The following is a 22,266-nucleotide window of genomic DNA, read 5'->3' as shown; positions in this document are numbered from 1 at the left end:
AATGGAGTAAGATCAGTGGGGCTTTCCCCTCATGGGGCCTCAGTGGATGCCCCAGCGTGGGAAAGTGGCAGGACCTGAACTGGGATCTTGACCAGCTCCCTCACCAGGTCACAGTGGGAATCCCATGGCCTCAGGTCTCAGCAAGAAGGAATTCCACCCGATGAATGCTAAGACATCACAGATCTCAAATATATCCAATTTTGTGGGTTGCTTCTCCTGTGTTTGGTTTTCGAACAACTATTCTATTGAAGTAGATTCACTAGATAGTTTTTGCATAACAAACCACCTCAATCTTAGTGGTGTAAAACAACAGCTGTTTTATATTGAGTTCAGGGATTCTATGGGTCATGAATTCTGAAAGGGTACAGTGGGCTTGGCTGTCTGCCTCCATGGTTTCTGGGGTACATATGTATTTTTAAAGTTGTCCAACATCATAAAGCTAATGAGGGGTAAATCCAGAATTAGCCCCTGGACAGCCAGGCTCCTGAGACCACCAGCTTCACGGCTGTGCTGGGCTGTATTTTAAATACGGGCCACAGTCCATTATTCACAACTGCAAAGTCCAAAGAGCTCTCAAAACCAAGCATTTTCTATTAATTCATTAGGCAGCAAAAACTGCCCTGAACTGACATGGGTGTCTGCATAGGTCCTATTTATTATAGGCCTTGCTGTGATTGTTCATTTGTTTCACTGAAGAAACAGTAGTGTGTTTCACCAAGGAGTGCTGGCCCAGACCTCCCTAGGGCTGATATATAGTATATGATGTGTGCCCCTTTTTAAAATCCAAAAGATTCGATATTATAAAACACACTGGCCGCACAGGTGTCAGAAAAGGAATGGTGAACTTGTAATACCAAAATTCAGTATGAATTTAAAATGTGACATGCCGGCCTGTTGCTATAAAAAATAAAAAAATTAGCTAGGTGTGGCGGCATGCACTTGCAGTCCCAGCTACTCAGGAGGCTGAGGCAGGAGGGTCCCCTGAGCCCAGGAGTTTGAGGTTGCAGTGAGCTATGATGACACCACTACACTCTAGCTTGGCCGACAGAGCGAGTCCCTGTCTCTATAAAAAATAAAAATAAGGCTGAGCGCAGTGGCTCACGCCTGCAATACTAGCATTCTGGAAGGCCAAGGCGGGAGGATTGCTTGAGCTCAAGAGTTTGAGACCAGCCTGAGCAAGGCCTTGTATCTACAAAACGTGAAAAATTAGGCAGGTGTGGTGGTGCCCACCTGCAGTCCCAGGTACTCAGGAGGCTGAGGCAGGAGGATCACTTGAGCCCAGGAGTTTGAGGTTGCAGTGAGCTATGATGACACCACTGTACGCTAGCCCGGGTGACCAAGTGAGACTCTGTCTCCAAAAAAAAAAAAAAAAAAAGGGGCATGCACAGCGCTATGCACTTGACATGACATATTTTTAATCCCTTCAAAATCCAATTATGAAACACCGTTTTATCCCCAACTAGAGGTGAGGAAACTGAGTTCAGAAAGGTTACATATCTCACCCAGGATCTTACAAATAGTGAGTAGCAGAGTTGGAAATTGTATCAAGTAATCATTACAATACCAGTTTTTAGTATTCTGGTATAACATAGTATTTTTAATAACCTAAAGGCCTGTAGCTCTGTTAATACAATACTATTTCCTTGGCAATTAAAAAAATCTGAACTCTGAGTTATTTACATCTTGAGATACCCATAGTTTGGCTGCATTAAAATTTGTTTTTGAATGAAGGGACCCTTGTTCAAAAGCCTTCTGGATACATCCTTCTCTTATTTAAAACCCTTCTGAGGGACATTATTGTCATCTTAATTTCCTTATTCGGGGTTTCTAGCTTCCTGTGTTTATAAGTCATGTATTTTCCCCCAGGGCAGGTGGAGAGTCTCAGAAATGGGGAGGGGGTGGATTGTCATTAAGAAAACAGAAGAGGGTGAGGGAAAAGGGAGGAGGAAATAGCCTGACCGTGTCCCTTTGTCCAGGCCCGCTGCTACCTCCCTTGGAGTATCTTATTTAACCAAGACCTTGGTTAAAACATCTCTCCAGAGGAACTCAAGCCAAAGGGCAAGGGAGTCTCAGGTGTGATCCCTGGGCCCGCCATAGGAGCAGCACTGAGGACAGGGTATAAAAGGCCCAGGTAACCATAGCCCTGTTTTCATAAAATACTGGGATTTCTGACATCACCACTTTGCTCCAATCTTGCAATTAAAAAAGTTGCCATCTGTCTGAGCCCAGAGTCCTCTCTCAGTGCTGGCACCCCCGCCTGGGCAGCCCCAGCCCCCAGCCCTGCCTGCTGTGCTCCAGGTTCTGAACTGCGGCCTCTTGCCCATCTTCTCTGTGCAGGAGCCCCGTGGCGCCCGGGGAGGTGGTGGCCATGGACAGACATTACTTCCAAAACACTGGAGCATATGACCCTCTCATGTCACTGCGGGGTGGAGAAAACCTCGAACTGTCTTTCAAGGTATGTCTTGAATCAAGGGAGGACACTGGTGGTCTCTGGTGTGGTGTGTGTGGTCACAGCTTGGAGGCAGCCAAGCTTGTGATACTTCACAAGAATGGACAAACAAACACCACATGTGCTCACCATTAAATTGGAACTAATTATCAACACATGTGCATATATGGATATCATAGTCATCGGAAATCCAGCAGGTGGGAGAAGGGCAGCGGGGATGGGTAAATTCACACCTAACGGGTACAATGCACACTATCTGGGGGATGGGCACACTTATAACTTTGACTCAAATGGTACAAAAGCAATTTATGTAACCAAATAGTTTTTACCCCCATAATATTCTGAAATTAAAAAAAATATATCACTGGAAAGGGATGAGGCTGCAGGCAAGTCATAAAGTCATTCCCATGTACCGTGCCAAACCTCTTATTTCTTCCCCACTCCCACCTCTTGTGCCCATGCTTGATTCCACTCTCAGCGCCCTCAGAAACTCCACTCTCAACACTGCCGTCAGGAAGGGGCATGCTGTCAGTCATGTACACCTCAGGGCAGAGATTCCAGAGGTTCTTGAATATCCTCCTTTTGTGGCACCCTTAGTGTCTCGTTAATTTTTTCACGGCACCCACAGGCCAAAACAAATACCAAACAGTTTGTGTACTGAGTGGCATGGTCCAAACAACTTAATAAGTGTCCCAACAACTTAGCACCTGCTGGGCTCTGCACAACTTCTCAAACCTTGGAATCAAATTGGACACCACCACTCTCATTTCCTGTTTCACGTTGGTTTTAACATGATACTTGCTTTCTCATCAAAACAACATCCAAAAACCTAATCTGGTAAAGACATCCGTTATCAAAAGTACAGCCATCTAAAGTTGAAAGCATGAATTACCTCAAGCTTGTAGTTTGTATAAAGTCCAATCACGTCTCTGTGTTTCTCTCAAAAATGTAACATATCTCACCAGGCCCTAAATGTTCGCTGCGGGACCCTGGGGCACCTTGGCACACAGTTTGGAAACCCCAGCCCTAGTGTGTTTCAATTTATATGCTGCTTACCCTAGGACTGTTTTCACTTTACCCTTTAGCCCCAAGTGTGGAATGAAAGGCTTCAAATGAACTTCAGGCATTTGGGAGCAGGAGGGAGTGTCAGTGGAGAGCAGAGGGAACCTTCTTGAAGTTGGAAAGATCATGTTTCAGGGAAGCTTGCTTTTATCTCCACCACAAACAGCTTCTGGGGCCTTTGCAGCAGAGCTCACAAGCTTTCGGAAGTTCCCTGGCCACTCAGGCCATCTTCCGCTGAGGAAGTACCCTTTGGGGAGTAGGTGTGCTGATTCCCATGGCCACGTCCCTAAGTGCTAGATCCGTGCACGTGGTTCAAGGGTGGCATCCAGGTATTCGCATGGGTTTGGCCCCCTGACCCCACAGGTTTGTCCTGGGACAACTGCCCCCATCCTTCCCATCTCGTCACTTCCCTGCCCAGAACTCCTAGATCTGGAAACTCTACTCCACCCTGAGGACTATCATCCTGACCATTTTGCAATGATGATTTCCTGTGCATTTTGCCAGCCCTTCATAGACAGGGTCCCTTATTTCCCACTGTTCTTGGAGGTGGGATTCAGAAATGTTTATCTTCTCCCTTCACGGCAGGCCTGGCTCTGTGGTGGCTCTGTTGAAATCCTTCCCTGCTCTCGGGTAGGGCATGTCTACCACAATCAGGATGCCTACAACCCCGCTGACCAGGAGGCCACCCTGAGGAACAAAGTTCGCATTGCCGAGACCTGGCTGGGGTCATTCAAAGAAACTTTCTACAGGCACAGCCCAGAGGCCTTCTCTTTGAGCAAGGTAAGGGGAGAGCTGCGTGGGGGAGTCTGTGCCCAGCACACGGGCACCAAGAGGAGGTTGCGCCATGGAGTCCCCCTCCTCCGACTGGAGGGGAAAATGGAAGATTTTGCCTTGAGCTTCCCTAGAGTTGTCCCCCTCAAGTGGCTCCTCTACCTGGTGGGGCTGTCCTTTGTCCCTCCCAGCAACTCCACGGGAGCCAGCCTTGGCCTGAAACTCCCTGATGACTTGTATGGGATGTGATCCTTCGCCATGGGCCAGAGGAGGCATTGGCACAGATAAGCAATGAGAGAGGTCTCCAAGGGCCCTTTCGTTCTGAGCGAAGTGAAGGCTCTGACGTTATCTAAGACATGAAACAAATATTAAGTATAAAAATAAAGAGTCCCCAAAAGCCACAGAAAAATAAAAATTTTAAACATTTAAATAAATGTCTACAAACAGCGCATTATCAATTGGTCAATTGCTGCTCAGCTCAACTCTTACGGAGTGACACATAAGTGCTACTTAATGTGGGATGTGAGTTCACGTTATTGTTTGCTGTGTTGGGGGTAGGGGCCCCAAAGGTAAGATTCCCAGGACCTGCAATGGTCCTGGGACAGCCCCCACAGGCCTCTCACCAGCCCACACTGCTGGGGTGTGAGTTGAACGTGAGGACGGCATGCCACAGATGAAGCCTGGGCCCCTTCAGTGGGGAGACATGGCTGTGCCCACTGAACAGGCCTTTCTCTGAGTGCAGGGAAGAGTGACAGGGTAGCGTCATGGAGGAGCCCCAGTGCCTCCCCTTCCTCCTGGTCCTCAGGGCTTTGCCTCCTGCCCATCTTAGATCCGCTCTAGACTTCCCTAAGTGAGAATAGCCTCTGGGGCCTGGGGGCTGGTGGAGCTCCTTGAACTTCAAGGTTGTTTGTTCCTTTAACTGGGAAAACTGTTAATGATACACAAAGTCCTGGGGCTCAATAGCAATTTCTGAGGTCTAGACTGGCTAGAGTCTTCTCTCTGTCCTCATGTATTAGTCACATTATTACACAGAGTGGCACTGGCTTGTTTCCCCATTCAGGGGTAACGCAGTCTCCTTAGTTACTCCAAGAAGGGATCTGAAATAAAAGGAAAATTCTCACAAAGCCTCCCCCAATTCTTAGCCAGCATCTTTATTCTTCTGTAGTCTCCTTCTCCTTCTCTGTCTGTGGTAAGTGGAAGAATGTGTCCAACTTTAGACAGAATTCTAGAAATGTGATGGTTAAGCCCATGGACTCCAAGAACAAGACTGTCTGGGTTTGAATATTGGTGTTTTGGTTGCATGATCCTGAAAGTTATGTAACCACTCAGTGTTTCTACTTCCTCATTTGTTAAGCCTTCCTTATGTTGTTAAGATGATCAAATAAGTTAATACTAACAAATCCAGAAGATTTATTATTTAGAAGAGTGCCTGGCACTGAGTATGCCCTGCATGAGTGTTTACTGTCATCCATTATTGTCATGTCTCCTGACAGTCAATAAAAATCGACCAAGCACCCACTCTGTGCCAGGTCCTGTGTGGGTCCTGCAGGGGACACAGAACCATGCCCAACGCTATCAGGTTCCTGGTGGGGTCAGGGGCTCCTCTGGGAAGAATAATGTTTGCAAAGATGAGAGCGATGTATTCTAGATGAATTCATGAGGGACGCATTCTCAGCGGGGGTGGCATTTGAACAGTGGCTGAACGGGTTCAACTCAGACATCCAGAGGAGAGGTTGGGGGAAGATTATGGAGCCCTTGAGGGTCAGGCCAAAGAGTTTAGACTTTATCCCATTGTAAACGGGGAGTTAAGTGATATTCTGCAGAGTTCTACTGGGATCCACAGAGCTTCTTTGGTTTTTAATCTCTTGGCTTTCTTTTGGGCAAAGCATCTCTTTTTCTCTCTTGGAATGTCAGTTCAGTATTCATTTGCTCCTTCAGAGGACACTTGCTTAATGTTGACACAGACTGCATTTCTACAGAACTCTTAAAGAAGTGTTAACCACAGCATAATTGCTGATGCACCAGACTAACCTTCTCCCAGACAGGCTCACTAGAATATGGTATGTTTGCTGTAGTCAGCCTAATGCCAAAGCACGTAAATTATTTACTGAACTTAACCTTCTCCCCACAATTGTTGGTGTAATTAGAAGTGCCTGTGAATACACACTTGGCTCCAGGCAATTACAGGAATTGGGAACTGGCATGATGCTGATGTTTTATTTTAGAGCCTGACTGGTCTGCTTCTGAGAAAATCCAGTTTTCTTTTCCAGTTGGTGATTGGGAGATTTTCCAGGGCTTGTTGTGTTCACCCAAGCCCTTCATTCTATAAAACAGAAAACTGAGGCCCCATGAGAGAAGTAAAGAAAAGTAGGGAGAGAACCAGAAGTCCAACCTTATAGTTTAATTAGCCTCCTAGCTCCCTAACATCTGGAAATACTAATCCTCAAATGTAGACACCACTCTTTTCCAGAAATAGCTGGAGTTCCATAAAGAAGTTCTCCTCTATGGTTCCGTCTGAATTTGGGGAAAGGCAGGGATGTGTTTGGTATATAGAAGGTGCTCAATATATGTTTCACAGACTTACATGCTCAACAAAGACAGGAACAGTATTTATTCTGCTATCCTTTGAATTTTCCAGTGCCTACTTAAACCCTCTGCACGTAGTAGGTACTCCATTAATATTCACTGATGGAATGGATGGGTTGGTAAAAAGATTATTGAACCTGAGGCCAAGCTTTGGCTCTGATATTTTAGAAACTATTGACCCTGGGAAAATAACTTCTGAGAACTCAAGGACTGTTATGAGGATACAATAAAATAAAATGTGAAAAGGTGCTTTGGAGAATATAAACTACAAAATAAATACAAAGCTTACTTTCATAAAGTCTATGGGTGAGACCTTTTTCTTCTTTTATCCATTTGGGTGTCCATTCTCCAATCCACAGATGACCTTCTTTGTTCATTTGGTAACTTTTGCAAGGAGAATGCATTGCACCCCTACTGGCCATTTGGAAGACCTTTAGAGGAGGATTCCCTTTTTTGTTCTTTCTTTTGAACATTTCCATTAATTCATGTTTTGGAAATGTCCTATCACTTGCTTTGATTTCAAGATTTCAGTGACATCTCTGCTCCCCTAAAGATATTTGGTAGCACACATTTACTTTAAAATCTAAATAGTGAAAACTTAATTTTGCTCTAAAGATTTCTATCCCTCTATCCCCCTTTCCCTACCCCCAAATCTTCACATGGATTTTGAGATACAGAAATCCTGAGCACCCAAAAGACAAGGCCAGAGTTTCACTGCTGGGGGAGTCGGCATTCCCTTGTTTTCCCCTCTCTCAGGCAGAGTTGTACAGAAGGGAAAACTCGTTGCCAGCATGCCCCCTCATTTGAGATCAAACAAGGGTTGGGTAGGGTTTGCCAATTTATCTCATCACCAAGAAAGGTGAAGGTGATGGAACTCGAATGAAGGAATGTTTCTGCTTTGGTAGCAAAGTCCAACCCTAAGGAGGAGGTGGGGAGGTCTTGAATAAACACTAAGGATGCCAAGAGACTATTAAAAAGACTTCTATAAGACTCACCAGGAGAAATGGTTAAAATGCAGATTCCAGGGTCTCCAACTCAACCAACTGAATCATAGTCTCTGGGTCAGGGCCTGGGAATCTACACTTTGAACAAGCTCCCTGGGCACTCCTGAGGCAGCTGCTCAGGGAATCGCACTTCAACAAGTGTGCAGAGAGGATTTCAGTACAGCAGACTTAGATCTTACTCTTCCCAATATTTCTATGTGAGGACTAAGAGGGAAAAAGCAGAATCAAACCAAACTGGCTTCACACAGCCTGTTGGACCATGTGCTGTTGCCAGATCAGAGGTCATCAAGTTGGAACTTTGACATGGCCATCTCTTCCTCTCCCCATGCCAGGAAAGGGTTATCTCTTTGGTCATTCCAACCCCATCTTACAACTTCTCTCTTCCTAAAAATATCCAAGATTTAGTACTAAAATTCCAGGTAGGGTTCTTTGTAACATCAATTCAGCCAAAACTATTAATTTATTCTAGTGTTGAGGATTTACCTTGATATCCACCCTAGGACAATTGTATTATAAAGGAGAATCTCAACGAAAAGGGACAACGTAGCAAAAAAGAATGACTCATTAATGGCACCTAGAGGGGAAGAAAGATAAACTTGCCTTGCCCCAACGCCCAGCCCACAATTTCCCGGCTGACTTCATCTCAGTTGCCTCTGGGTCAGTTCCTGCCCCCACGAGGCCCATCATGGTTCCACACCAAACAACCCAGGTGCACAGCCCCACCACTTTGCCAGCTTCCACAGAAAAGTCATCAAAGCACAAATATCATAGTTTGTAGACTGAAGACTGGAGGGGTTGTGGGAAGGGGGTGATATCACTTACAATCTTGCTGGTTCCACAGCTCTCTCTAGGGAAGACCCATGCTACTCTGTCCCTTCCAAACTTTCTTCTACCAACATTTGACACTCCCCACCCCCATCTGCAGCCCTGGGGAACTGTGGTCTTGGCTCCTCCTTCCTTCTTATGATCCTTCAGCTAGCTTCTTCTCAGCCACTCCTGTCTTCTCCCACCACGTCAATTCTGTCTTAACGAGCTTTCACCATCTTACTACTGGTGTCTTTCTCCTCCCCCAGGCTGAGAAGCCAGACTGCATGGAACGCTTGCAGCTGCAAAGGAGACTGGGTTGTCGGACGTTCCACTGGTTTCTGGCCAACATCTACCCTGAGCTGTACCCATCTGAACGCAGACCCAGGTTCTCTGGAAAGGCAAGGCATGACCCAGGGAAGATGGGGAGAAATGAGGGGAGAGGGAAGCTTCCCAAGACAAGAACTGGATGTTCAGATGCTCCATGACCCTGGCCAACCAGTCACAACTTCAGCAGGGCCTCAAAGTGAGTCCATCCCTTGCCTCCATGTCAGCCGGAGGAAGGTAGCTGGGTTGCCCCATAATCCATCCCAGAGCCCCTTACCAGGACAGGTGTGGTCTGCTTCCTTCAGGAGGTCTGCCGCTTAAGGTGGTTTTAGCTTGACCCCACTGGTTGTTGTGGCCTGCACTCCAGAGAGTAAAAGAGAGGAATGGTACCTGATGGAGGCATCTTTACAATAGAGGTTGGGATTCACTTCTGTGTGGATGTCCCCTTTCAGCTCCACAACACTGGACTTGGCTTCTGTGCAGACTGCCAGGCAGACGGGGATGTCCTGGGCTGTCCCATGATACTGGCTCCCTGCAGTGACAGCCGGCAGCAACAGGTGGGTGGTCAGACTTCTCAGGATAGGAAACAGCCCAAGGAAGACTTGCAAGTAGGTAACATTTTTCTGGGATGCCCCATACTTCCCTTTGAGATATCTCCTTTCTATGGTCCTGTGTCCCTTTACCGCCCACATGCCCCACTCTAACGGCCCATCACAGCTCTGCCTGCCCCACCCCGGCTGTAAGCACAGACACGGACCATCGTCAGACAATAGGAGCATCTTAGCTAGAGGGAAATGGAGAGGCTGTTTAGCCAACTCTTTCATTTGACAGATGAGGAAACTGAGGTTGCAAACTCTCTTCAAGTGTCTGAAGAGAAGAAGAAGGTAATCAGGTCAGGCTAAAGATCTAGACATAACATCCGTGCAGGCTCCTTGGTCATTAGGATGGTCTCCTTGTATCTTAGGGTATTTCTTCTCTTCAAAATTGTCACCGTGGGAATAACTTCCCACGGTGGTAGAAAGCCTCCATTGAGGCTAGCTGAGGGCTGGTGGGTCCACTTCTTTTCACAACTTGGATGATAACCTAGAAAATTTATCCTGTCCCCAAATCTTTCTCCTTTCAGGCTGTGATAGGGGTCTTTATGTTATCATATTCCAAAGGCCCCTAATGAAAACAAACAACAAAGTAAAATTTCCCAGAGATACTCATTAGCTGAGTAGGGTGAGGACCAGAGATCCAGGGGGCAAAAGACAGACATCTCCGGGAGGCCTGGGGCCCAGCCCTGCAAGGAAGGCTGGCCAAGGCTGGGCTTTGCAGCGCAGGCCCTGGGGCCCTGAGGGCAGGCTCTGGGCCTGGCAGATACTGGACAAGGAGATGCTTGGGATTCATGTGGCCTCTTCTAGCTCTGCCCTTTACCAATCTTCCAGAACACACCGATGGGCATTCACACCTGGCACAAGGGATGAGAACATAAATATAAAGTTCTGAGTAAAGAAGCCACGTGGAAAGGTAAAAATTGTCCAAGCTTTGCAGTCAGACATAGCTGGGTTTGAATCTGAGTTCCCTCACTTTTTAGCTGTGTGATCTCAGCAGCCTTCTTAAGACTCTCTGAGTCTTGTTTTCCTCATCTGCAATTGAGGATAATGTAGCCTCCCTCATGCAAGGAGACTATTAGATCTTTTTTGTTCTTTTTTTTTTTTTTAAGAAATTAGCAAGGATCCAGCAATATTGCAAACTAGATAAGATGAAAGCTCTTCTTTATAAACACCTAGATGTGATATACCAGATAAGAAAATATGAAATACTCTTTTTCATTCATAAGTAACCAAGTCTATAGAAAAGAAAGGGAAATCTCCAGGGGCAAAAAATCGAGAGGCAACTGAAAATAGAGGCACAGGGCACGGGCCGAACTGCCTGCCACATGTGAGAGGATGGTTACCGCCACCCTCAGGAAGCTGTGCGTGTTGGCTCCATGCAGGGATACCTGACAAGAGCCCACCTTCAGCCCGTGAGAGATGAGAAGTTGGAAATGAGACTCTCATAGAAGGCCAGCTTTGACCTTCAAAGGGTAACTTGTCCTTGAAAAATTTGGCTAGGAACATTCACTCACTGCCACAGGGAAATACCAAGAAAGCTAGTCTGTCACTATGGGGGCTTTGAGTAGGAAAAAATTACTTTCCCCTGAGAATTCTTAACCACAAGCTTGCATCTAATATAGGTTTAGGGTTCAAATTTATACTAATTGTGTGGTTTGGGAATCCTCAAACAGGACAGGCTACCTAATTTGCAGGGCCCGGTACAAAACAAAAGTGTGGGGTCTCTAATTCAATAATTATTAAGAATTTCAAGGCAGTGACAGCAGAGCATTAAATCAACTATATTAAGCCAAGAGCGCTCAGCCCTTCTAAGCATGAGGCCTCATGTGACTGGCACAGTTTGCATGCCCATGAAGCTGATCCTGTCTCTAAGCCACAGAATTAACACAGAAATTAGTTCAGGCTGCATCTGACACAACAAGCAGAAAATGGTTTTGTCAGGACGTGCCTTCCAATTAGTCTGCATAGGCTTCTCACAGTAAAAAGGTATGCACAGCCCAGGACTGCAACACACTGGAGGAAATAACAACCATGAGCAAGAGTCAGCAGACACCGCAAACAGTAGGAAAATCAGATTCAGGGGTAGGTCAGATCTCTCCAGAAAGAGATCAATCAACTTGGGCTTCAGAGTGTATGTTCAACAGTGCACTCACAGAACACACAGCATTCTTTATGGCCTAACCTCTGATACGGCACATAGACTAACAGAAGAACATGCCAGAACATATAAATATGAATGTGAGACTAGCCAGAATGTGGGGATTTCTGAGACCAAGGCTAGTCTAGCAGCATGTTCATGGACTTGACCACCAGATACAGTCTTGCTGACCCCAACAGAATCTGAAGATTGCCCCTAGACCTTGGGTCTATTGTGAGTTGTTCTTACTTCATCTCCAGTTTTGGAGAGGATCTCTTCCTAGCTGTGCTAACAACCATCCCTCTGTCCCAGCACCTGGAGCACACGAGCAGGAAGGAGATCCACTTTGGTGGCCCACAGCACCTGTGCTTTGATGTCAGGCGAGAGCAGGTGATTCTACAGAACTGCACAGAGGAAGGTTCTACCATCCACCAGCAGCACTGGGACTTTCAAGAGGTAGGTAATCTGTTCAGAAAGAGCTTGGCAGTGCTGATGATTAGAAGGAACTTCTGGTTAGCACTGCATCCTAGGCCCTTCCAAGAAGTCAGGTGTTACCACATGGACTGTGCTTCTACTGTTGAATGTAACACTGTGGCGCTAAGGCCTTGAGGGAGGTGAAGGCAACCCAGCAGCAAAGTGGGGCCTCCAGCACTGTGAACTATGCTAATTTGCCACATCTCTGTGTAGCTCTGACCTTGATCATGGCAAAAGAGGGATCAGCCCCTTTTTGAGGTTTATTAGCTCAGATCACAAGTACGATGGTTCAGTGGTGTGGTTTTAGGAGCAATGCAAAGTCCCTCCGCCACCAAAAAAACAGAGATAGATGTAGGTGTAGATATATAGATACAGATATAACTTTCTTCCTTCTAATGCAAATTCTGTGGGAATGTCATTGTTTTAGTAAAATTTTGACTCCTATTACCCAAAGGGGAGAGAAGCCCTATCTCAGCTCCTTTCTAGAGGTTAGAGAGGAAATAAGAGGAATGTAAGTACATAGGGGGAGTGAGCAGGTCCCAGATACAGGATTGGGATTGGAAGGAGAAGGAACAACTAACAAATATATAAACATGCACTCTAAACAAATAAATACACACTTTTTAAAAATTTATTTTCTTCAACTTCTGCTTGGGAATAGAGAGGGTAAAATAACTAAGCAGAACCCTGTGTACTGGTACTCTTAAAGCAGGCTCTGAGGCCAGGCACAGTGGCTCACACTTGTAATCCTAGCATTTTGGGAGGCTGAGGCAGGAGGATCACTTGAGGCCATGAGTTTGAGACCAGACTGAGCAACATAGTAAGACCCCATCTCTACAAAAAAATAGAAAATAGGCATGCATATACTGTAGTCCCAGCTACTTAGGAGGTTGAGGTGCGAGTATTTTTTGAGCCCAGGAGTTTGAGGTTGCAGTGAGCTATGATGATGCCATTGCACTCTAGCCCAGGCAACAGAGCAAGACTCTGTCTCAAAAAAAAAAAAAGAAAAAGAAAAGAAAGAAAGAAAGCAGGCTTGGAAAGAAGAAAATCATACTGGAACACCTAGCTGAACTCACAATAAGCAGTTGAAAACAAAGCTCTTGGGACTTTGGTGACAAGGGAACCCAGGACCCAGGGGCCCACACATACTCAAAAAAAGTCTTAGAAACCAAGTTAAGGTCTTTTATGAATAATCATAAAGTATCATTCTAAGCAAGTCCTGTGAATAAGGTACATTTTAGAAACAGCATTTAAAACTAATAACTAAAAGATTATTACACTAGCATATCTCAGGCATTAAGAAATAAGAGTTTAAAAAGGTATCATTCAGTCAGAAAAGCAAATGAGGTACTGTTCACAGCTTCATAGTCTACAATATCCAAGAGGTGCAAACAACCCAGATGTCCACCCAAGAATGGAATAGATGACAAAATGTGATCTAAACATGCAATGGAATATTATTCAGTCTTAAAAGGGAAGGAAATCCTGTCACATGCTACAACATGGGTAAACCTTGAGAGCATTATGGTAGGTGAAATAAGGCAGTCATAAAAAGACAAAAACTGTATGGTTCCACTTATATTAAGTGTCTAAAGTAGTCAAATGAATAGAAACAGAAAGTAGAATGGTGATTACCAGGGGCTGAGGGAAGGAGGAAAAGGGAAGTTGTTATTTAATGGGTATAGAGTTTCAATTTTATGAGATATAAAAGTTATTGAGATCTGTTTCACAACAATGTGAATATTTTTAACACTACTAAACTTTACACTTAAAAATGGTTAAGACAATAAGTTTTGTTACGTGTTTTTGCCACAATAAAAAATGAAAGAAAAAGAAAGAAACGAGGTACTAATTTTGTTATAACATAGATGAACCTTGAAAATATTATGCAAAGTGAAAGAAGCCAGTTATAAAAGACTACATATTATATAATTCCATTTATATGAAATTTTCAGAATAGGCAAATCCATAAACACAAAAGGTAGATTAGTGATTTCCAGCTGGGAGAGGGAGCTGGAATGGGGAGTGACTGCTAATGGGTAGTATTTTTCTTTTTACAGTGATGAAAATATTCTAAAATTAGGTAGTAGTGAAAGTTGCACAACTTCGTGAATATACTAAAAATCGCCAATTGGTGTGCTTTAAAAGGGTAATGTTATGGTATATCTCTAAATAAATAAGTAGGCATTATTAGCAATGTGGTTAAGGATGTTTAATTTTTCACAAATAAATCAAGATTTTCTTAAAAAGGGGATGGTTAGATTCAATTTTGAGCAGGGAGCAGCCGGTATTCTGAACATGGCTGGCTTATGCCTTCAGTATATCCTCTAGGACTAGGTCTTGCTCTCTCCTACCACCTGGTGGCAGCAGTGCTAAACTGCGGGATTAACGAGGATAAAAGGGATGAAATGCTTTTGAAAGAAATTTACAAGTACAGTGATAACAATGAATATCGCAAGTACAGCATAAAGACTGAACATGCTCTATTCCCTGGAATTGTACTAACCAGAACTTTCTAAGAAATGGCACACTTAACCACAATAAAGATAACTGGATTAATGACCCCCAAGGCTTTGAGTGACATCCAAATCTTAGGGCTACTTAAATTATGTTTTATATTAACCAAAATACTGCAGTTTCTTTCCAGGCCGGTTCACATCACCTCTATTATTCTCTTAATGATTAGCACAAATCTTAAAACTATCCTTCTTTGCTGGCTGATTGTGGGAAACTGGTTTTATTTTCTTCTTTCACTTCTCTTTTCAGAATGGAATGATTGTCCACGTTCTTTCTGGGAAATGCATGGAAGCTGTGGTGCAGGAAAACAATAAAGATTTGTACTTGCGTCAGTGTGACGGAAAAGCCAGCCAGCTGTGGCGATTTGACCAAGTCAGCACTGTGGATGAACGATGAATGCCAGTGTCAGAAGGAAAAGGGAATTTTGACCATCACAGTTCAGCCCCAAGGGAACTAAAAGAGCATGCATATTTCATGAAGCAGACTCTTCGTGTTTGTGCTCCTGGTGATAGAAGAGAGGAAAGCTCCACGAGAGATTATAGAAAGCTTTTCCTTCTCACACCTTATTTCATTGACTGCTGGCTGTTTTTTAAAAAGAAAAAGAAAAAAGTGATTCATTGTATCATTGTCTTCATCACTGGGAGACTGTTACACAATACAGAAGAGTCTTCATTTTTTTCCACTGAGCACTTAACAATTGCTTTTCTCTCTGACTAAGGTAAGAGGCCTGGACCTTCACTGGCATCACCTGCAGGATACATACATCCAATGGATCAATTTCTGTGTCTTCAAACGAGCTTCACTTGGATCGTCTGTGTGCCCTACCATGAAAATTAAAGAGCGAAGTGGGTATAATGGCCTGACATTCCAAAAGCTTTGGATTAAATTTATTAGCGCAAATTTCATGTTCATTGATTGAGCCATAGCTCAGAAGAAGGAAAGGAAGCTACAGAGAGGAGAAGGGGAGGATTGAAGAGAAAATGGAAGAGATCTTTGGCCCGATTCTCCAGCTCAACCTAACAGCTGAAAAGATTCAGTAGACCTGGGATAAGATGTTTTCACGTTAATGAGAATTTCCTCCATTGTGGAGAATTTCTTCCATGATGAGAATCTACCTCCATTCACCTTGCCCTAACCCTTCTCTAACTTGGTTAGCCATAACCAGATTCTCTTGGAATAGATTTCTCTTTAGCTGTTGGTGTTGGAAGGATCAGCACAGACTGAGCATTCTCATTAACAAAGGTGTTCACAGTTGAGAAACTCTCCTGATGTCCTGTTACAGGGTTTGCACTGACTGGATCAGAAATCGCAACCTTTGCAAAGGGGCAAACCTCCCTGAGAGGAGAATGCCAGAGCATGAGCCAAAATTCTTACGACAGGAAACAGAGTTGGGTGTTAATTTCCATGAGGCCTGACAGAGCCATCTCTGAGCACACAGAAATTGTCTGGAACCCCCAAATATGCCCACGGGTTGAACGTTCACAAGTGTGGCTATACTCAAATAGAGTATAGCCAAGGCTAACAAGAGCCCAGTGGCTCTCCTTGTTGTGACCTGACCTATCTAGGTCGGCCATAAGAGTTGCTGAGTGGTGTTGGTTCTGCTATTAAAAATATACCACTTATACCCATTTCTCTCCCAGATGGAGTTAGCTCTTCACATGGTCAGCTTAGAAACTTCCCTTTAAAGATGTTGGTCTTGGCTGGGAGCAGGGGCTCACACCTATAATCCTAGCACCCCGCGGAGCAGAGGCCGGAGGATTGCTTGAGGCCAGGAGTTCAAGACCAGCCTGAGCAAGAGAGAGACCCCATCTCTACAAAAAATAGGAAAATTAGCTGGGTGTGGTGGTCTGTACCTATAGTCCTAGATACTTGGGAGGCTGAGGCAGGAGGATCCCTTGAGCCCAGGAGTTTGAGGTTGCAGTGAGCTATGATGATGCCACTGTACTCTAGCCTGGGTGACTGAGCAAGACTCTGTCTCAAAAAAAAAAAAAGATGCTGATCTCTTTTGGGCTGTCTCAGAACATACCATGTTTCAAATAAGAAAAAGTAGGTGGGAATGTGATTTTCCCAAACAATACCTATCATAATTATGTATTTATTTTCCATCTGCTAAGTCAAAGGCCCACTGCATTCCTGCTTCCTCAGAATACACTCTAGACCTGTGCTAATATGGTAGCCACTAGCCAAATGTGGCCATTTTAATGCAAATTCATTAAAATTAAAGAAAATTTAAAACTCAGTTCCTCAATTGTACTGGCCACATTTCAAGTGCTCAATAGCCACATGTGGCTGGGGTCTACTGCATTGGAGAGCACAAATATAGAGCATTGCGTCATCACAAACAATGCTGTTGGACAGATCTAGATGGTCATCATCCCATCTAGAGAAGAGATTTTAGCTGCCATCTTCTTGCTTCATACCTATCTATATTTAAAACAAATTTCCCTGACAACCCAAGGCTGAGATGAAGCTAAAAATTCTCAGATGGCAACCTTGTGAAGGGTATTAGTGGTTGAAGAAAAAAATTAAACAAGACCTCTATTTTTTTAAATGAACTTTATTATTGGCATTGTGGGTGTTCGAAGTTGCTGGGATAAATTAATATAATTAAATAAAAGGCTGTAATTGTGTAAGTTGTATTTGGTGGTAATTAACAAAAGGACCCAGATGGCTTATTGCTTAATTGGTTGAACAAAGCAAGAATGTGGTGTTTCTTGCTTCCTTAACCGTCCCCATGATTTATTACTTTATTACAGAAATGGCTGTCAACTCAGTCCCTGGCTGGCACTTACAGACCCTTAATTTAAAGAAAACAGATGCCTCCATTTAGTTCTAAAAGAATCTTTCCTTATAGTGTAACCAAGTATTCAAATTCCTTTCTTTTCTATGGATTTAGCATTTATTTTATCCGTAAGGATCAATTTAAAAGAAGAGAATCTTGGCAATTGAGAGATCTAATTTCCATGAGTTCAATATCACTTGTCCACCTGAATTTTACCTTTACACTTTATTGTTTGTTTTTTGAGGTTGAATTTTGTCCTCACCCCCACCAAGCTCACCATCATTTTTAAGTATCCCATTGGGGAGAGTGGAGAGAAGTGTTCAGCCAGTGGTCTAAAGCCCCACACTCTTTATGCTGTTTCACAACAGTAGAAGCAGGCGTCCTCCCTGGAGGGGCCCTGATCTGTTTCCTCTTTGGTCTCAGTGCCATAGATCCCACTGGCCAGCTTAGAATTCCAGCCCTCATAGGCACTGAAAGGTCCCCCAGCTCCATGACGCTGATCATGTCCTTGCACCAGAACTTGACATTTTAGAGGTCATTTTATTGTGCTTATCTTGACAGGATTCTATTTTCTACTGAAAGGCCATGAAACAGTCAGTTGGACACCAAGTGATCTGCAGCCACCAAATCTGGACAAACAAAATGCAAAGAAGTTGCATTTTTTAAAAGGCTTTTAAAGAACAAGGATAAATAATGTGCATGATATGTAGAGTTGTGCAAACATTGTGCAAAACATTGATGTGGGCTACCTTGCCAGGCACAATGCTACTTACTATGTGCACTATTATTTACACTATTTATGCTTGTTCTTTAAAAGCTCTTTTAAAAGTGCAACTTGTTTGTGACCACTTTTGGCCAAAGCCCAAATCACCTACAAATCCTGCCCTGATTATTAAACACCTCAATTTGGGCATATTTCAAATGCTATGTCAAATTCAATAACCAAAAAGGTGATATTTCCAGGATTCTAGAGCCCTCTCCTATTTCTGTATTAATAACAGTCCTTCCAATCTCCAATCTTCTTTCCAGTTTCAACTCCTTCTTCCATGAAATGTGCTCTTTGGATTTGGAGGTGTGTCCTAAGCATTATTTTAATATTAATATTGTGAGGCTCTTTGCTAGAATGGTAGTCCTTTCCACAGGTATGGGTGTTTATATTTTCTCATCACCGAAGGTTCTACATAGAACCAATACAGTAAGTTATCACAACATATAAACACTTGGCCTATTTGGCTTAAAAACAGAATCATCAGATTCATCATGGTCACTTCACCCCTAGTGTGATAGTTTGTAAGCTCAGCCCAAACACACTGGATTCATGTTTGAAAATTAGAGTTCCCCAGCAATTTCCAAACTGTTCAGCCAACTCATAGTCAACTGACATTCCAGGGCCTGTGACAAATGCCCCATTTCTCTCTCTCTTTCTCTCTCTCTCTCAGAGGACAGGGCCAACTCTGCTGCTGCAGCTGACGCTTATGAAAGGCTTTTAACTTTTCAGGAAAGTATGACCAGAGGGTAGGACACCCTTTTTTTAATTCAGAGGACCTCAGGAAGGCACTCTGACCACTCTCCTTTAGGCACGGGTTAAGGGTGGCATTGCCTAATGTCTTACCTAAATAAGATACAGGAGAGGCTGAGCCACCGCCTTTAAAGTCATAATCTGCCCAGATGCACCAATGCTGACCCTGCTTAGAGGGTGCACGAGGTGGGCAGCTAATTGGAGTATCCAGCCAGCACATTTCTCAAACTCTAGCCACATGGTACAGTGGGAGCTGCCTTGTTCCCACAGCAGGATTCTGCCCCCTTCTGCCAGCTGATTGGTTTCAGGGAGAACACCTCACCCAAGTTGGGCCAGTGAGCACATTCCCCAGTAATTTTGTTACTGAAACTAAGAAATTAGTTTCTCTACAAGTAACTTAGATAATGTGAAAATTTATGAGCTCTCAATAGCCTTTTTTTCTGTATATGGCTCTATGAGGCAGATAAATCCAGTCTGGAGAGATAATTGCGGGTGGAGGGTAGGGGTGGGAAGCAAATAAACAAACAGGAGCAGAGGCAAGAGACAGAGCATCTTCATAGTATTCAAGCTGCCGGTTCCAGTTTGTTCCCCAGTCCTTGCTGGATCCCTGTCCTCAGAGTCCATGAGACACCCCATGCTGTTTTTGTTCAATCCAGAGCTCCTCAAATTTTACTGTGCTCCCAAATCACCTGGGACTGTGTTAAAATGCACGTTCTGATTCGGTAGGTCTGTGCTGGGCCCGAGATTCTACATTCCTATACGCTCCTAGGTAATGCTGATGCTGCTGGTCTGCAGACCACCATCTGAGCAGCAAATGTTTAAACCATTCCAGTAGTTTTTGTATTGTTTCTTGGAGCTCAGAGAGTCCTCACTGGACAAGTTCTTGGACTCTTCTCTTTTGCTACTCACAGATCTCTTTTTGAATCCACTTAGTAGGATGATTTGATCCTATATTTTGTAGGACAATGCATTGTTCAACATAATCATTATTGTTAATTCATTTTCTTCTCTTCCCTCACTACTCTTCCTCTTTCTCGTTCTGTCTACTAGTTCTGCTCTTTTGACCAGGGGAGGATTCTTTACCTGCTTTGTTGTTTTGCTCTTTGTCTGTGACTATGTTGTGCCTCCCTCACTTTCCTTATCTTGCCTTCAACTTCCCTGTATTTCTCATCCTTGTTCGAAGCTGCTTTTCCAGCACTATGTTCTTATGGTGACTTTTATTTCACTCTCACGTTTCCCCATCTAGGCCTCTCTGTCCTTCTAGCACCAATTTCAATTGACCAATCTTGAGGGAGTGAACAGTGTTCCAGAGGATTTTTGGAACACCGAACAAATAAATTAATAGCTCAGAATTTTAGCTCTTCTCAGCCGCACTCCTTTCCCGAGGGAATCTGTAGTATGAAGGCACAGAAATGCCATTTAATATGGACTTGGGATAATAGGGCCACTGAGGGGCTGCTGCTGGTGGTAATATGGCCTGCATCTTGGGGGATGGCTGGGGCTCTGGTAGGCAGATTGCTCCATATAGTGGATTTGCACAGAGGCAGCTATAGGGGCCCCTCCCACCAGAGATGGGCCAGGACCTGTGGCCTCTGAAAATAGCCACATCTAATAGCCAAATGTGAAATTAGATGACTGGAAAACAAATCCTACCAAAGTCCCAAACATGATTTTCTCAATCCTTAAATCCTGCAGTAAAGTTAAAGCACATGTAACTAAGAAAGAGATACCGAATTCACTCTCTAACACCAGGGGCTATAGCAGTGACATAGAATGTTTGGTCTCACTCCTGTTCCCTGGTCTTGCAGCTTCAGCTTGCTCCTAAAGAACTTCTGTCAGTATCTGCATGTTTTTGCCTGAGGGTTTTTCCCAAAGCCAAAGGAAGCTGCTTTATGATATGGGGCAGGCCAGAAATGCCTTGGAAGTCACATCCCCCAGGAGCAGTCCTCCACTGACAAGAGTTGGTGTATAAATTAATACTCAGCTCCCTCACTCCCCCCATAGGATAGCTCTGAGGTGCATGTTCTACACCATTTCCCAGAGGTAACTGTGGAGTTAAGCTCTAGTCACCCACAGTGGTAGCTGGCTTGACAATGCATCTTTAATTGGCTGCATTTCCTTCCCTACTCCCCTACTGGTGTTTCCTGTGCTCACCTTCCTGGTAAACCACTTGCACTCAAATCCTTGTCTCAGTGTTTCCCAATGGGGAAATCCACCCAAATACACATAGCCTGGCCCACCAAAAGCTTCCATCTACAAGAATTATTTTGCTCATCAAATTTCAGTCTTTGTTTATTTATCAGTATTCCCACCCCAGGCACAAGATACCTCTACTACCCTGAGTTGAACTTACCCTAGCAAACCGCAAGACTAGTGTATGGGATACCAGACAGCTGTGTGCAAATGAAAGAGACTAAGGAAGGGGCAACATGCTCAGTCCTTACCCCAAGCTAATCAATAACATGAAACATCCTTCTTCCCTGGGAAGAGTGAATGAGGGGTGGAGAGAGGCCATGAGTGTTCCACTAACTGATGTCCCTTCTTGAAGAAACCTGAAGCCTGCATCACAAAAACATCTCCCTCTCGTACTTCCGTTATGTTCCAATAACTGGTACATACCAGTGTCAGAGGATGTACAGACATACCAGGGAAGTTAGGAGTGAAGTGTGTGATTGCTGTCCATGATAGAGGGAGGGAGATTCAGATATGAGGTGGGTATTGAGGAAGAGATGAGGTTAAACAGTATGGCAAAGATATAAAGAGTGAGATGATCAAGAAGGTATCTCTAGTGAGGGCAGGGGGGGTTGCCAGAGGAATTTTCAGAGTTGGGTGTCTAGTCCTCAGTATAAAGTATTTTTGGCCTTATTTTCATTGCCCCAAACTTTTAGTTAAGATTTTCATACTGACTTGTGTAGTACGTTGTCAGATGGGAATCAAGGAACAGGGCTGAGCTCCTCGCATGCGACAGAGAGGAAAAGAACAGCCTTTGCAGGCCGGACAGACACCACTACAACTGGGCATGTAGTGGAAGTAGGAACTGAAAGGCCAGAGTGACAGTGGAATGGAGAAGAATTTTACAGATTCTTGTCACATACCACCAAATAGTGCCAATTAGGATAAATTCACTTAGGTAAGGTAATATTTCAAAATTATGTTAGATATGAACTAGAGTGGGGTCCACAAACTTTTTCTGTAAAGTAAATATTTTTTACTTTGAGGACCCCATAGTCTCTGTCAC

At 44.1% G+C, this 22,266-nt stretch overlaps 1 protein-coding gene across 2 annotated transcripts in view; it reads left to right on the top strand.

Moving 5' to 3' along the window:
- The window catches only part of GALNT15 (polypeptide N-acetylgalactosaminyltransferase 15), a 48,565-nt gene extending 29,429 nt beyond the window's left edge, over nt 1-19,136 (top strand). The window contains exons 5-10 of one of the 2 annotated variants that reach the window (XM_012663657.1): nt 2,338-2,455; nt 4,097-4,291; nt 8,946-9,077; nt 9,456-9,560; nt 12,049-12,196; nt 18,949-19,136. In XM_012663657.1, coding sequence (XP_012519111.1) covers nt 2,338-2,455; nt 4,097-4,291; nt 8,946-9,077; nt 9,456-9,560; nt 12,049-12,196; nt 18,949-19,028 — 778 coding nt within the window. In that variant the 3' untranslated portion in view covers nt 19,029-19,136. Of the gene's footprint in view, nt 1-2,337; nt 2,456-4,096; nt 4,292-8,945; nt 9,078-9,455; nt 9,561-12,048; nt 12,197-14,976; nt 15,316-18,948 lie in introns of those variants that run through there. The other variant, XM_012663653.1, reaches the window with a different exon arrangement.
- The last annotated feature ends 3,130 nt before the right edge of the window (nt 19,137-22,266 follow it).

Source organism: Propithecus coquereli, unplaced genomic scaffold, assembly GCF_000956105.1.
Source record: "Propithecus coquereli isolate 6110/MARCELLA unplaced genomic scaffold, Pcoq_1.0 Scaffold12, whole genome shotgun sequence".
Taxonomy (NCBI): domain Eukaryota; kingdom Metazoa; phylum Chordata; class Mammalia; order Primates; family Indriidae; genus Propithecus; species Propithecus coquereli.
This window is presented reverse-complemented; position numbering and strand designations above follow the sequence as displayed.